At 42.8% G+C, this 17013-nt stretch overlaps 1 protein-coding gene across 4 annotated transcripts in view; it reads left to right on the top strand.

The window, feature by feature from the left end:
• dop1a (DOP1 leucine zipper like protein A) overlaps positions 1-17013 on the top strand; it is a 31635-nt gene that overhangs the window by 9115 nt on the left and 5507 nt on the right. For 2 of the 4 annotated variants that reach the window (XM_049582808.1, XM_049582807.1), the window contains 21 exons: positions 268-377; positions 1225-1339; positions 1507-1627; positions 2047-2166; positions 2514-2631; positions 3755-3784; positions 4896-5162; positions 8260-8785; positions 8967-9250; positions 9345-9497; positions 9619-9719; positions 10038-10303; positions 10427-12557; positions 13331-13442; positions 13662-13844; positions 14925-15050; positions 15576-15710; positions 16012-16067; positions 16234-16338; positions 16585-16651; positions 16826-16970. In XM_049582808.1, the coding sequence (XP_049438765.1) occupies positions 268-377; positions 1225-1339; positions 1507-1627; positions 2047-2166; positions 2514-2631; positions 3755-3784; positions 4896-5162; positions 8260-8785; positions 8967-9250; positions 9345-9497; positions 9619-9719; positions 10038-10303; positions 10427-12557; positions 13331-13442; positions 13662-13844; positions 14925-15050; positions 15576-15710; positions 16012-16067; positions 16234-16338; positions 16585-16651; positions 16826-16970 (5271 nt within the window). The remainder of the gene's footprint in view (positions 1-267; positions 378-1224; positions 1340-1506; positions 1628-2046; positions 2167-2513; positions 2632-3754; positions 3785-4895; positions 5163-8259; positions 8786-8966; positions 9251-9344; positions 9498-9618; positions 9720-10037; positions 10304-10426; positions 12558-13330; positions 13443-13661; positions 13845-14924; positions 15051-15575; positions 15711-16011; positions 16068-16233; positions 16339-16584; positions 16652-16825; positions 16971-17013) is intronic. The other 2 variants (XM_049582809.1, XM_049582810.1) reach the window with 2 other exon arrangements.

Below are 17013 nucleotides of genomic sequence, written 5' to 3' on the forward strand. Positions count from 1 at the left end.
GGCGTTTATTATGTGAAGCAGTCCAAGATGTACTTTGTTATAACATGACTGAAATCTGAGTGATGTTGGCTACAGTCATTGGAACTTTACAAAGAAGAAAGATGAAGAGGATGAACAGAAAGATACAGATAGTTAATTTCAGTAAACATTAAATCTCCATATGCTCTGCAACGGAGAAGAGCTTTGCCTCTTGCATTGTGCTTTAATACGCTGGATGTACATCTGAGTATTAACGTGATTAGAACTCCATGTTCTTGTTTTTTGAAGGCTTTGACAACAACGGGGTGATTATAGGCCCCCGCAGCACTCGGCAGAGCAACCCAGAGGAGCATGCGAGCCACTACTTCAATACCTTCTCTAAAGACATGCTTGTCCAGGTGAGATTTCAGGCTGTTAGCAGATAAGTCACCAGTGAAAAGTGGTTTTGTATGTGTAAAACTAGCTTTCAAAAAAATCCCCAAATCTGTCTGTCTGTTGAGATTGAATGTGTATATATGTGGGGTGGGGAAGAGTGTGTGTGTGTGTGTGTGTGTGTGTGTGTGTGTCTGTCTGTCTGTCTGTCTGTCTGTCTGTTTGTTGTTTGAGGTTTGTCCTGAGTTTGGCAGATCTGGCCCTCTTTTGTCTGCCATGCAATTTATCCATTCCCTTTAATCCCTCTCCCACATCCTCCCTGGGGTTTGCATATATGTCCTGCTCTCTTCTCCTATTCCCGTTTGCCTGTCCTTTTGAAGACAGTTTCCAGTTCTCCCAAAGACTTTTACACGCCCACACACCCACACTTGTGTAATCTGTCCTGCCACGCTCAAAACAGCCTTTGCCCTCCTGGCATGTGATGAGCTCTGGTACTCCAGGGGTTGGAACAAGGGTCAGTCAGAGCAACCAGGAGGGGAAATTTTGTTTTTGAAAGTGTTTTTTTGTTTTTGTTTGAATTTTTGTTTGCTTCTCGGCCATCTGCTCTGAGATAGTTATTGTAGCTCCCTCCATTGGGAGAAGGTTGGTACTACAGAGACCGTCTGTTGCTGGCTTCACACCATTATGTGACAGACGAAGCGTGAAAACACACAAAAAAACCCAAACACAAAAATTGAAGGGGGTTCAATGCAAATATAAAGGCAACATTAAAAAAAAAAAAGATAAAAAAAAAAAAAAAGCACAAAACCAAACATATGTGTCAAATGGCTCTGGAGTTTATAGATGCTTAATGATATTTTTGTGTGTTTCCAGGCAATGGTGGGGATCTTGCAGGGCAAGGCCCGAGGAGGGGAAGAGGAGAGCATCCTTATGCACGACCTCAAGCCATTTCGCATCCTCATCAGTCTGCTGGACAAACCGGAACTTGGTAACCTGTCAATCAATATGTAAACACACACAGAACAAAAACAGTCTTGGTAGTGTTGTAAATGCATAAATAAGGATACATGTCAGACAAGCAGCCTGTCACATAAACAAAATGTAATAAATCAACTGTGTATATCATCTCTGGCATGTGTATGTGTTTCTGTGCAGGTCCAGCAATCCTAGAGGATGTTCTGATCGAGGTGTTTCGGACCCTGCACACACAGTGCCGAACAGAGTTGGACCTTCAAAACCAGAGTCCATTCAGTAAAGACCACACACACCTCAGCAGGTCAGTCCAGTTCACCACTCCCCCTCCTGTGCCTGGTAGAAAATGCATATAATAAAACTTAGATCAATCCTTTAATGAAAGTGTAGTTGATGAATCATCATAGAAAAACTAATGTAGAACAATACAACTAGGATATGTTAATTCAAATAATATCTATATCATTACAGTATTAGAACATTTTAGTGATTTTTGGAAAACTTAACAGCGTACTTTAAAAAAACGTATGGAAAATAAGTAAAACCGCAACACAGAAATGAGAATTTGACAATCAAATATTGGCAATTAAGTATTGTAAATGTTGCCTCGTAAATATTTTTACAGAATTAATCATTGAAATCATGGCTAGCATTAAAATAGATGAGTTTGTTAATTTACACAAATCGTTATGAGCATGTTGCTAATTTTGCCTTCTTTCTTAGTAAACTGCGAGAGAACAAGAAGACGGCAGAACTTATTAAAACAGCCAACCTCCTGTTCAACTCATTTGAGCCATACTACATGTGGGACTACATCGCTCGTTGGTTTGAGGAATGCTGCAGGTTTGTATATTAAAATTAAAGTGCACATCACATTGCCACCTTATAAGGCACACCTAGCTAGTGTCAGAAACACAGCGACTTAAGATCTAAATAAAATTGCTGTCATGGTTTGGGAGCCATGTTGAAATAATGGTGCATTTTCCTTTTGGATGTTTCTAGAAAGACTTAAAGAGATGCTGCTGGTCTGCTTCTCTTGTTCGGTGTGATATTGTGTTGAAACAATGCTCAGTTGGTACCACAGTTGTAATGTGTGCTAAGATGCTTTTCCCACCGCCATTACACCCACACCTCAACTTGTGACATCAGACAAAGTGTATCAACAGTTTACATCGTCGGCTCTGTTGCAGGAGGACAGTGAACAGCAGCACACGAGCACCACGGCATGCTGGGAGCTCAGATCCTCCAGAGCTCTCATTGGTGGAGTTCTGTCAGCTGGTCGATTTCCTGTTGGATATTGTTTCCTTGGTGAGACTTTCTTTCTTTCTTTCTTTCTTTCTTTCTTTCTGTCTTTCTGTCTTTCTTTCTTTCTGTCTTTCTTTGTCTTTCTCTCTTTCTTTCTTCCTTGTTTATCCCTATCTTTCTTTCTTTCCTGTTTCTTTTTGTTTGTCTCTTTTTCTCTCTGCCTTTATTTCTTTCCTTCCTTTCTTCCTTCTTTTTGTCTTTCTGTTTTTTTCTGCCTTGGTCTTTTTTGTATACATCTATTGCCCATTTTCTCTTTCTTCCAATTTTGGTCTTTGCTTTTACTCCACTATGACATTCTCTTATTATTAAACTTTTATATCTGTTTCTTTTGTTCATCCTTTTTCCCTTCACACTTCCATGCTGTTGCTTTTCATTTCTCTCCTTTTCTGTCTTTGTCACTGTTCAGTCATTCTCCTTATTCTTTCATGTTTTCATTGACATTCTATTATAGATTTCTGTTTTCTTAAAGTGTTCCTCTTTGTCTCTGCATCTCTCCACCACATTTTTTCTCTTCCATCATCTACAGTCCCTTGTCTCCTGCCCCTGCTTGGGCTTTCCATCTTCGTCTCAGTTTCTCACTCCTTTTACGCTCACACACCTCCTTTTTAAATCCAGTATGTTCCCATCAAACACCCTTCACAGACATTTGCAATTTGGCCTCCATGTCGTCAGATTTGTTGTCCCACTCCATTTTTTTAAGAATAGTTCTGGGATGTTGTAGCCACCATTAGGGGGTGTGTGTCTGCACCTCCTCTCTTTTCTGTGTATGTGTGTGTATGTTTGCAATCTCTCTACACAGGTTCAACAGTGCCTGTGTTTAGTGTCCCTGCCAAAATATTGTTTGCATCCTCATAGAAATCTGCTTGTCTATACAGTATTTCCAATCTGAATAGTTTGGAAATCCCTTACTCTTTTATTACCCTGTTTAAATGCTTGTGTGTGTGTGAGAAAGAGAGAGTGTGTGTGTTCGAAAGAGAGTGAGAAAGAGAACCTTGTGTTCTGTGAGTTTGTGAGCGAGAAAGAGAGAATGTATGGCGTCTGTGTGTCTTTCTGCAAACCAAGTGTTGTGTGGCCTGTGCTCTGCTTGCTCCTGTCTGTTCAAACTATCTGCTCTTTCTCCTTGAAGCCTACTAGAAGCATGAGGGTAATCTGCCAGGTAAAGTACTGCTCTTTCCTGCTTTTTCACCTCACCCTGCTTCACTGAGGCTACGATAACATTTCTGCAATGTCCTGCCAACATCCCTCAGGCCATCATTGTTCCTGCTCCTGCTTTGAGTGATCATTTCAGAATGACTGACTGACTGTCATATTTTAATGCCAAAATAAAAAATGATCCGGAGGAAGAAGTGGGATTATAACAGTCATTACATGTGGTGAAAACTTACCCTGGCTGTTTGGTGTGGATCTTGTGAAAATGAAATCTCCGCCCAGTGTGTATGTGCTTTCTGTTCAGCATGCATGCCGTTATATGCTATTGCAGAGCTCACATATTTGTAAGAAATATGACTCTTCTAATTCAGTTCATGGTATAATGCTCATTTTATGATTTGGTTGTTCTTTTTTGCTCCTATTTTCTTTCATAAAAATGTGGTTTGCTTGTTGAGTCAAAACTTAAAAAAGAAATAACAAACTGATGAGAACATCGACACACTCACAACACAATGCTAAGGTGAGAAGAAGGGTCTTTACATTTAGGTCCATAGATCCAGTGTATTTAATGATTGAGGCATCATTAAATACTTGAATTGGATCCAAGTGTGCAGAGCCTTCTTTTTTTCAAGGTAAAACAAGCTAAAATTTGAAATTTTGACTAAAATTAAATAAGAAACAGCCAACATAAAAAAAAAAATATAGGAGAGATATCTCTGGATAAATGGCCCTTACATCATATTTACAGCAGCAATTTTACACCCTGACATCTGTAGGCTTTTTAAATATTGTTATGTAATGATATTTATAACTGTTTTATATGACTGAAACTGACAGTAGCAGATCGTATTTCATCCTGACAATTTAGATTTCATCACTGGTTGAGGGTTCAATTTTCCTTCTGACAGCCAGAGGGAAAAGAGATAAGACATTTTTAGATGTTAATGTGTATTTAATAACATTTAATGACGCATATTGTATTTCATCAATCATTTTGAAGACTTCAATAAAGTTCATCATCAGCCTTAGTTAACGGCCTTAATTATATCAGGTTCACCTCACTCCAGATACTCAGTAATTGCACTTCACCTCACTCCTGTGTTTTCCAACATTCCCAGGAGACCTACATCGAGATTCAGACAGAGCATCTTCCACAGCTGCTGCTGCGAATGGTAGCAGCTCTGACGTGTCACCTGCAGGCCCTTGGCCTCGGGGAACTCACCCACTGCCTTCGTCTCTGCTCCAAGATCCTCAGCAAAGTCCAGCCACCGCTGGTGTCCCCTCTGGCCCTTCCATCAGGCCCCCAGGCTCAGGGCCGCTCCAACTCCACCGGCAACCGCTCAGACTCATTAAAGGATAAAAGCAGAGACAAGGAGGATAAACGGGTGAGGAGAACTTGAAAAGTTCCACAAGATTAAAAGGGCAATGCTTTTCTCTGTCAGAAACAGGTATTACTTGGCAAGTGTTATACAGTATATATAGTAGTTTTTTTGGCACTTTAATCAGGATAATATACCAGAAACTGTTCACTTTAGTAATCAGTTAGAAATTAAAATTGCTCACAAGCACCAAAACAAAAGTGATGCCACTGCTATGCCTTTGAAAAACACTGCCAGCTGATAATTCAGTTCTTTCTCTGATCCTTTAAAAATCGTTTGATAATAGCACAGGCACTGCTGCCCCAGTCAGAGCTTAACCCACTTCCTCTACAAGTTACTGCCCAAAAAATCCATCAACTCAGGCTCTGATGGTGTGCCCTGGTCTCTGAACAGGGCCTCTTCCGGCTCTAGTTGGCTCCTGCCCTTTGCTGCAGTTGGCTGGGTGGTCCCACGACTGGCCCTGCCATCCCACTCTCCCTCGACACAAGGCATTTGAAGACTTGTTCAGAACAAATGCTTCATTTAGCTGTCCTGTTCCTCCTGGTCCCTGTCCGGCAGCCTGGTTGTTTAAGTGTTTAAGAGCTCAGTGAGGCACGATTAAAAGTTCAGTAAATCAGTCTCATGCCCTGAGATGGATAGGCGCTGGATAGATAGAGGTGGAGCCATGAGGGGCAGAAGAGAGGACAAGTAGAAAGTCAGAAGATGGTTAGCCAACAGCTGAGCCCAGGAAGAAGAGGAGTAGACTAGCTCACAATGCCTCCTGGGTGAGCCATATCCATCAGAGTGGAAAATATTCCACATACATCCACTAAATACTTTCACGTCCCCACCCCCACCCTGAGGGACATATAGAGAGCGTGCTATCTAACGTGCCATCTGAGTCCAGGCTCCAGAATGCGCATGCTGCCTCGATCAAAATGCATCCCAAGAAGCCCTGAGGCTCTCAAAGGCTGACCGTGACAAACAATTGTAAGAAGTTACGTCTGTCAGTGTGTCTGCAGCAGGACTCCAGCCTGGTGTACAGCTCAGTCTGCACGAGTCCCTCAGGTCAAACCCAACAGCTGTGTATTCAGACTGTATAATGACCAGTGTACAAAACACAGAGCAGTGCTGTGATGAGCTTCATGTGTCTGTTTAGAGACGTGCACCATTATAACTAATAATTATAATCTATAACAATCTTAGTGGAGGCTATTTCTTTTTTGACACAGTGGAGAAAAAGGAAAAGCCTCCACTAAGATTGTTAGTTTTATAATATTTGTGGAATTAGATTCCAGTGGTGGCTATGACGGATTGTTTTCTACAAACATTTTCAGTAACTCCAGAGCATTGTGAAGTCCAAAAGGCAAAGTTAATAGAAAAAAATATAGATTTTGTCATTTAAAAAACTCAGCGTCTTTATCTAATTAAATATTCTGCTTCAGTCCATTCACTGCATTTAAAAATCCGTTTGCTCTCTTGCCTGCTGTCAAAAGGGAGGTGCATACCTGTATCGATTCTTCTAATGATCAATCTAACGGCATCATAAATTACATTTATTCATCAAAGAAAGTTGATTTAATAAAAAGAAAATACTTTTAATCTGATGGCTCACTTCATTCAAATTGAGGATTTTGTTGGAAGATTTTTTATTGTCAGTTTTTAGGGTGATGACATAAAGTATGATGACAGACATTCAAAGCTTCATTCAAAACTCTTCATAGATACTGTGAATGTAAAAACTGGTATTTGGTACAGCCCTAGCATGGAATACAGATTAAGTCTTCTGTCACAATACTGTATCTGTAGTTATGTTTTTTGGTGAAATTCTAGATGGAAATATCTGTTCATTTCTAATAATTTTTTTTTACAGAATTAAATACCTAATATACATAAGGTACCTATATACCCACTATACAAGTATTGAACCTCGTCACCATGGAAATGAAACTGGATAAAAAAATCTTGTAAATTCAATATTTCCTCAAAGCAGTCCTGCAACACTGCCTGCAGCGGCCCTATATGGTCAGAGGTATTAAAGGGATAGATTTGTCGGGACAAACAGTGTGGCAAAATCTCTGGTGGTAGACAAATTTAGAGTCTTACACTCACTTTGCTCAACCAAACTGTGGTCACATACAGCACATATAAATGTGGAGTTTCACTATAGATTAAAAATGAGCATATGTTTTACATCTTATCATAACTACATAAAAAACATAAATAAAGTAGATACAGTTGTTGTCTAGTGCAAGTCCCTCTATTAAGGACTGCCCATCACATTTAGAGTGTTGGCAGGTTGCAGTCCTGTGTTTTAGATTTTGTTGGTTGGGTGAGCTGGTTGTTGGATTATTTGACCTTTTTTACAGCAGACACTTTAATGAGAGATTTCAGAAAAAGCACAGGCGTGGTGTTTCAATACAGTGTGATACAAGTGGGCTCACTGGAATGACCTACTGGGACACTAGATTGACTTCTTCAGGGTTATTAGTTACATCTGTGACATTCCTGCTATGACAATTCAGATGTCGTTTATGAAAATGTCTATTATTGTGCCTTGAAAGCATCTGTGTGTCCGTCATCCACCCACACGGGCATTTCACTTGTGTTGCCTGATCAGACCTCAACTTAGCTGTGTGGGCTTGGACGATATACAATTTATTGACATCTCTTTCTTTCTCCTACTAGTTTTGTTGCACCTTTATCATTCTTATTAATAAATAGAGTTTGATGGCATAATGTAATTCCCAGTATAGCTCCCCCAACTTCAACCTGACTAGGTCTAGAGAGCCAGAGTAATAAAGAGCACGTGTGTGGGTGTGCAGCCTTAAAGGAAACCAGGCATTAAATCATGCAGAGCAAAGATAGATTAATATAACATAACATTTATCTCCGGACCACTAGAGACAAAGAGATGAAGTCACAATCATCACAAAATTATTTACGAAAGAAAGATCAAGGGGGAAACAAACTGTGGGAATAAACAGAATCAGACACCATTTTGGAGTTTCCTAACCTCCTGTAATTTCAGTGTACTGATGAATACACACCTCTTTTCTTCCTTTGTATCTATCACTCTTTCCTGAACTTCCGTCATCACCTATTCTTCTCTGTCATCTTGCAGGCTTTACCTGCTACTCTGGAGATACCCGGCAGTGGAGAGGTGTTTGAGGACGGAGAAAACCCTGCCAGTGGTCGCTCCTCAGAAAGTGGCTTTACAGACTTCATCCAATATCAGGGAGATGGCCCGGATGAGACAGAGCGAATCCCTCATCCACATCCAGCAGTCAAAACGGGCCGTCGCTCCTCAGGCCCCTCTCAGACCAAGCCTCTGGACAAACCAGTCATGCAATGTTGCCTGGAGCACTTCCAGCAGTTTCTCTCCCGACTCATTACCTTGTATATTACTCCTGGACAAGTGGACAGAGCTGAGGGTGAAAGAGGTGAGGTTATGCAGTCTGGGCTCCTGGTTTCAGAGGGCTCCCAGCACAGTGACCATATGGACTCCTGCTCAGAATCAGGGTTGGTTCAGAGGGAGTGTGTTGCTGCCTTCACTGCTGCCTGCCAGCTCTTCTTAGAATGCTCCAGTTTCCCTGTCTACATCGCAGAGGGCAACCTCAAATCCTCACCCGCACAGGAAGAGCAGTTAGGTAAGTGCCAAAAACACTCTGATCAAAAAGTAGTTTTATGTAAACAAAATTGACTTGACTAGACAAGGATACCCAGTGCTAGGGAGACTGTTAGACTGCTAAAATCTTGAGCTGTTTTGGAGCTTTTGAAGTTTTTATTTATTATGTCTAAATATGTTTTGTCACCCCTGTTTTAATACAGACAGTGAGCAGGTCCGCCTGCCAGTGTGGCTGCAGACCCTGATGGATGCCTGCTGCCTAGCCAGTGATTTCAGCCTGCAGGGTGTGGCTATCTCCCTGCTCATGGACCTCGTGGGACTCACCCAGTCGGTTGCCATGGTGACTGCAGAGAGCGTGGCATCTGGTGCCAGCTCCGAGGCCACCCAGCCCATGAGCCCCAGCCAGGGTCGAGTAGCTGTTGTCATCAGGCCACCTCTCACTCAGGGAATCCTAAAGTACATCGCTGACAAGACACATTTCTTCAAGGTAGAGCTCTCGTTTTAGGTTATACTGGAACTATTGGTGGGCTTAATTTGTTGCAATGGTTTTGACCCTGTTTGATGTCCAATCTTTTTCCCAGAGTGTGGCTCTGATCCTATGGGACCAGTTGGGTGAAGGAACACCACAGCACCATCAACGCAGCGTAGAGCTCTTCTACCAACTCCACAACCTGGTGCCTTCCTCCAGCATCTGTGAGGACGTCATCAGCCAGCAGCTCATGCACAGAGACAAGGTTTGTACAGTACAACACTTTACATTTGAGGAAACACATAAAATAAGTGCATGCAATCCATCACTTAGTCTGCAGACACACACAATCGGTCGATGATGGCTGATGCACCTTTTCCTTACAGAGAATTCGACTGGAGGCCCACGTGAAGTTCTCTGTGCTGTGGCATTTGACACGAGATCTGAACATCACCAAATCCTCTCCTTTTAATCGCACATTTGACAGGTATGTTTGCCACAGAGAAATGGTTTTAAAGGGACAGTTCACCACAAACTCAAAAATACATATTCTTCCTTTTACCTGTAGTGCTATTTATCAGTCTATACTGTTTTGGTGTGATTTGCTGAGTGTTGGTGATGTCTGCCTCTTCTTGAATATAATGGAATAGATGGCACTTGGCTTGTGTTGCACAAAGCCCCAAGTGATGATCTTTTCTTTTTAATTTATGTGAATGGGCCTTCCATTAGTACAGTTGCATTTTGTATCAAGTGCCTTTCCTGTGATTCACCGTCAGTTTTGTTTATTTTTTTCCTCTCTTCACAGATCGCTTTTCATCATGCTCGACAGTCTGAGTTATTGGGATCCGTGCACCAGCGCTGTCGGTCGGGCTTGGCTGAATCAGGTCCTTCAGAGACATGACATTGCTCGGGTTTTAGAGCCTCTCCTCCTTGTTCTGCTCCACCCCAAGACCCACAGAGTATCTATTCAGAGGGTGCAGGCCCAGCGCCACTGGGCCCAGGTCTTCCCTGAACCGCCTGAACAGGAGCCATCAGAACCCATATACACCAGGGACTCTGGCTTCTCAGACAGTAAGCTACAGCTAGTAATACAGCTTTTTAGATTTACTGTTTGTTTCCACACTGACTGTGGTAAATAAATCCTGAAGCATCCTGTTAATGTAAAATTTTCTTTTCTCCTCTTTCTTTCCTCAGACTTTGGTCAGACCCAAGGGGATAGGCTGGCACAAGAGGAGCTCCGAGGCCTGGTGATGGGTGACATGGAGCCGTTCTGTCTGACTGTTAACCCCTTGAGTGACAGCCTGTCCTTACTGAGTCTGAGCAGTGAGAACTTGCAACTAGCTGGAGAATATCAGCCTGCCGACCAGCAGGGGGAGCTCCAAAGCTCTGACTCCAGTGGTTCTCAATCATCTACAGTGGAAAATGGCAGCTTTGAGGATCCTGAGGTCATCAGCAACACAGTCAATGGCTCAGAGCAACAGCCTAGATCCTCAGATGACATATCTGAGGACTCACTAGAAGAGGCTGTGTCCTCTGTTATCAAAGAGCTGATAGACAGGGTTTTGAGTTTAGTAGATGAGGAATCTCTTGAAGTCTCATGTCAGCCTGAAAACTGGCCCCAGACAGACACAGACAGCACTTCCTCTGATACCTCCACTGGTCCCCGTCTTGACACTGGCCCTCCTCCAGGCTCCAACCACCAGACTCTGCCCGAGATGCTGGCTGGAGGCACACTGGAGTTCCTTTCTGTGACACAGGCCGATATATCTGCAGAGGAGGAGCACAGAGAGGGCATCACCCGTCACAGTTCATCACCTTCCATTGTAACGTTGCCAGATAGCTCTGACCCCGCCACCCCTGACCACAACCTGCAGGTGGACGACCCTCAGGCCCGTAAACGTAGCCATAGCAGCACCCAGCTTAGCCTTAAAGGGAAGATCATGGAGAGGCTGGCAGACAAATCTCCAGGGGCCAAGCCCAAGGTCAAGAAGGCCAAGAGGAAAGAGGAGGAAAGGCAGAGAAAGATGGCAATCCAAGCTGAAAAACTGCGGCCGCCCAGTATTTTCTTTGGGGACAGCCTGGATCTGGAGAACTGGTACAGCTGTGGGGAAGGGGAGGTGTCAGAGATTGAGAGTGACACTGGCTCACCCAGCGGGGGCTCTAGTGGGACTGTCGGGGGGGTCAGTGTCACAGGACGCAGATCATCCTCTGCCCCAGCTCGTTTTAACATCCATCCTCTCTACCAGCATGTCCTGCTATACCTCCAGCTGTATGACTCCTCCCGAGCACTCCACGCTCTGTCAGCCATAGCAGCCATGCTAAGAGCCGCTCCCTCAGGGTTTGTAAGTGCCATCTCCACCACCAGCATCAACAACACCTACACTCCACAGCTCTCTTTGCTCCAAAACCTGCTAGCCCGTCACAGGGTCTCCGTCATGGGCAAAGATTTTTACTGCCCCATCCCCCAGGACTCTCACTCCCACTCATTCCGTAGCGCCATGTACCTGGAGATCATCATCTCACTCTGTCTCTACTTCCTAAGAAGTTATTACTCCGCCCACCTGGCAGCAGGCCCACAGGACTTAGCAGGTAACCGGGCCATGCAGCTCACTAGTGTGGAGGTCTTAACTCTCCTTTTCAGCGAGCTCGTCAAAGTCACAGGTGGTTCGGCTAAGGGCTTCGCTAGTTTCATCAGTGACGTCCTCTCTAAGTGCAAAGTTCAGAAAGTGGTTCTGCATTGCCTGCTCTCCTCCATATTCAGTGCCCAGAAGTGGCATGAGCAGCGTGTGGCAGGGGTGAATGTGGCCACAGTGGAGGAAGGTCTATCGGAGGACAGCGTCATCAACCTGTCAGAGGACCAGATAGACAGCTGTAGCGCCGTCCAGTCTCAACTTCTCAGACTGCTGCAGAGCTTAGTTGTACTTGAGCACAGAGTCCTGGTGCCAGCTGATGAGGGAGGAGAAGGAGGACCTGTGGGAGCAGGGGCAGGAGGGGGTGTAGCGGGAGGTGGTGCCGGGGCCGGGTTTGAGATCCTGGGTGGGGAAGTAGAGCACGTCAACCCTCAGCAGCCAATGACGTCACTGCAATACCTCCACGGACAGCCAATCACAGCACAGGGTATGTTCCTGTGTGCAGTGATCAGGGCGCTGCATCAACACCATGCGTGTAAGATGCATCCCCAGTGGATAGGACTCATCACAGCCACCCTGCCGTACATGGGGAGGGTGCTGAGAAGGGTGGTGGCCTCAGTCACTCTGCAGCTGTGCAGGAACCTGGATAATCTTCTTCAGCAGTACCGCTATGAGACGGGGATAACTGACACCAGGTAATAACGCCTACATAGGTGGGACTGATGAGCTTTACTACTATGATAAGCCATCTACATATAGTGTATTATAAAGTCAGTACAGTGCAGTAAATGGCTCAGCAAGAATTTGGTCACCAGATGGAACTCTTGGCCACAAGATGCAATAGCTTATGCAACCTCCATCTTTCTGATGTCACACTTGTGATGAAAATGCTTGGCATTCAGAATTTTGTATGAAAATACACAAAGTGTCTGCAGGTTTTTAAAAAGTCTTTAAATATCTGAAATTCAATTTCATAAATATTAGGCCTTAGAAGGCATTAAATAGTCTTACAGTTGCATTTGTGAGGTCTTACTTGCCATATAAAAATAATTTATCCATCTTTAATTTTTTTTTTGTTAAAATGAGTTAAGCTCATCTGCATGAAAATCCACATTTCAGACATAACAAATCTTTAAACCTACCACTGAACCTAATAACTCTTTTGACATCATATTTGCACTTACCTGTTGGCAAAATGCAAATGAATCTAACTCACTCTAATACCCGCAATTCTACATAAAACCTACCTCTGCACAGGACTACATATATACTTGTTCTTGTACATTTATACTCATCTGCAATGTTTGAATAAGAAAAATATGAATTATCCAAAAATCAGTTGTGAATTCAGTTAAACCTTTTCTTGAAAATGTCTTAAAATGCATTATCTTTGAATGTCTGATACCTGTAGATAATTAATTCCAAAATATGTGTTAATTAAACTGCATATTGTCCCTCTGTCTTCTAGACCCCAGTGGATGGCTCTCTGCATCCCTCCTGACCTGATTCTGACAGTGCTTGAGGGGGTGACAGCCATCATCCATTACTGCCTGCTGGACCCCACTTCCCAATATCACCAGGTGAGGGCGCCAAGCACCACCGTGTTGATGCAAAGTTCTCAGTAAATGTTTACAACCACTGCACAGACTTGTGAATATGTCTAGGAGTTCTGAATGTTGTTTCTGCAGTTTACACATTCATTCTTGAGTATGATTTGTATGCTTGGTTTTTTCTGTGTCTTTGCATAATGGTATAGCACCATTATTACTGGCTGTTGTGTTGCATATTCTGCTGATCAGTTACAAGTGAGTGTTGACCAAAAACACCTGGCTGAGGCTCGTTCAGGCATCCTATCCATCCTCCACACCATCATGTCTTCTGTCACCCTGCTGTGGAGCGTCCTCCACCAGGCGGACAACTCCGACAAGCCAGCTGCTGCCTCTGCTGCTTCCACGTCCAACATCAACCTGGGCTCCACCAAGGTAAATTTGCCTCAATCAAAAACTCAGTAACGTATTTTAATGCAGGTCTTGGCCAGTCTAGCAAGGTGATAACTAATCCTTGCCAAGCTATAACTGAATAGGGCAATGTTTGAGCAAACTAAGAAATGAGAGGAAGTGCCTGACATCATTCGTCTACAATCGACTGTTTCTTTTCACCTCAAGGAAATTGAATGGCTGAGATGATGAATGTAATCTCACACTAATATATCTCACTATTTCACTCGTGTTGACTTAAGCCTTACCTAAGTAAAATAACTGCAAATATCGCTCACATATTTTTCAGATAACCTGAAATGTCTCCTGCATCACTCAACAGAGGTCTGGTATAAAACAGGAAACTGTAGTGTGCAGTGTACACAGCAAAATGAAAAATCCGTCCCAGAGGTGTGATGTGAGGGCAGCCTGGTCTAAAAGGTTCTACAGAGAAATTATCACAACCCCATGTATAATACTTGGGTCACTGGTCTCAACAGTAAGAAATGAATCTCATTAGTGGCACCGTTGTCAGCAATTACAGCTCTGTATTTTTCTGCCAGTTGTTATTAGTCTTGTCCAGATGATATTAGTTTTTTTCCGGAGGTGGGTTGGTAATGTAATTTTCACTGAGATAATACAGGGATTTTTATGCTGTGTAGAACATAATTTGTAATCAGTACAGGGCCTGTGTCCCTGCAGGAGGAATAATTAAGGCCTAAAACCTGCTCACTTAAACTTACTTTGGCAACTAACTCACATGTTTTGTTAGTTTGAATATTTAGTGTAACGCAGAACTTAGCAAAAGCTCAACTTTAACACAAATAATGTTGTTTGACAATTTATGTTGTGTCAGTTAACTGGATAAATGTGGAATTTAGCATGTGTTACGTCTCTGAAAATGAACTGTGTTTAATTTACTTGTTGCATTCAGTTGTATTTTAACACAATATACTGTGTGAGACACTGAAAGGTATCTACAGGACGTTACTAATGGTAGAATGAATTGCAACTGAAATTGTTTGCATAGACAGTTGTCAGCTGTATAGGTCCAACCTAATGTCCTTGCTTACATCTTTTCTATAGAACTTGCGGCAGCAAATCCTGGAGCTGCTGGGTCCGATCTCCATGAACCACGGTGCTCACTTCATGGCAGCAATTGCGTATGTTTGGAATGAGAGGAAACAGGTCAAGACTCCAGTCAGAAATAAGGTCGGTGTTCTGCAAAACAAGAGAGGAAAAAAGTACTACCATCCTTTAGGTTGTGTTGCCTCATGGCCTGCATTGAAAACCATTTACACTGGACTTAATTCATTCATCGATTCATGTATTCACTTCTGTTACAGTGTTTAAGTAAAATGTTACACTCGGCTAAAAAGCAGTGTTTTGCTGCCCTCTCTGGTTAAAGGTTTCAGGCTTGTTTCATCTCTGACAGCACTCAGCAGTGATTTTGTTGAGTGTGGTCAGATGTGTACTCTGCTGCACCTGTGAACACACCCAGCAATTGATGTCACAAGGTCGAGGCAGATTGTGCTTCACTGCAGTCAGATGAGAAGTTAAATCAGTAGAGGTCAGCAAAGCAAAGCAAAATAATGTTTTCAAGGTGTGTTAGATTGTTATTATTTAAGTGAAACCTGAGAGAAGCACATTTCTGTTATTTATTCTCTCACTGTCATTGTTCTTAGTAGATATGTCCAGACGCTTTTTAAAGCATTATATTTATACCATGTCTTCCAGGTTATTCCTGTAGCGAGTGAAGAACAGCTGCTGCTGGTTGAGCTGGTTCGTTCCGTGAGTGCCATGCGCACTGAGACAGTCATGCAGACGGTCAAAGAAGTCCTGAAGCAGCCACCTGCCATTGCAAAGGACAAGGTTGATTACATTTTTGTTGCTGAATTCCATTAGCTTAAATGGTTTTTATCCCTATCTTCTTTTCCCTCAGCATAAAGCTATTAGCACGGTGCAGAGCTGTAAGAGTTTCTGCCTGAACACAATAACAGCACAAATTTAAGCCATTTAATTTAATTGAGTTTTTCATTTTTAATTTAAATGAGAAAGGGAGTGTGCAAACTTTAGATTTTTGGTTTCACAAGGACTTTGACTCTCATGGCTTTTATTCATTCATTAAATTATTATTATTTCTTTATTATTATTTCTTCACTGTTCCCCACAGAAGCACCTCTCTTTGGAGGTCTGTATGCTGCAGTTTTTCTATGCCTATGTCCAGAGGTGAGTCCAACAGCAGTTTATATATTTATACTATACATATATATATTACTGTTTAATGTAAAGGATGGCATCATTGCTTTTTATGAAGGCTCAATTTGTGTGCAGCCTTCTAACATTTAAAACCTTTTAACTTTTCATGCATGATTGTTCCCTGTCTGTGTCCCAGGATCCCTGTGTCCAGTTTAGTTGATAGCTGGCCGTCTCTGCTGGCGCTGCTGAAGGACTCAGTACCGTTAGGCCTGCCTGCGCCGGGACAGTTTCTTATATTAGGGTTGGTTTCTTTTCCTTCTCTTCATTTGATTGTGGTACAGGTGTCCTTTTTTTCCTTACAATATCTGAGGATTACTTGTACAGTTATACTTAGATATATCAGTTGTGTGGATGTCAGTGGGCTGCTCACAGTTAAATGGCCACAGTGCGGATCTAAATGAATGAGTCTGTAGAGACTACACCTTGTTCCACTTCCACATTATATTCTTATTTAATATGTCTCTCTCTGTCTCTTTGTTTTCTCTAGAGTTCTGAATGAGTTCATTTTGAAGAATCCCAATCTAGAGAGCAAAAAGGACCAACGGGAGCTGCAGGTAATTACTGCAGCCACCTTGGCGACTATTCAACTCTTAATTGTTTCCATTATGTTTTATAATTAGATTATGTATTTTTCCTTTTTTTTTCCTAACATCAATGCTATTGCTTTTTTAACCTCATCTAAATGATCTGAATAAATACAAGTAACTGAATATGACTTGTGTACTCAGGATGTGACCCATAAGGTGGTGGAGGCCATCGGGACGATTGCAGGCTCCTCTCTGGAGCAAACCACGTGGCTGAGGAGAAACCTGGAGGTGAAAGCCTCGCCTCAGATAGTTGTGGATGGAACCAACTTGGAAGCCGATGTAGAAGGTGTGCTGCTTACAACCACTGATTACACAAGGAAACTCCTATC

This window comes from Epinephelus fuscoguttatus, linkage group LG8 (genome assembly GCF_011397635.1).
Source record: "Epinephelus fuscoguttatus linkage group LG8, E.fuscoguttatus.final_Chr_v1".
Taxonomy (NCBI): domain Eukaryota; kingdom Metazoa; phylum Chordata; class Actinopteri; order Perciformes; family Serranidae; genus Epinephelus; species Epinephelus fuscoguttatus.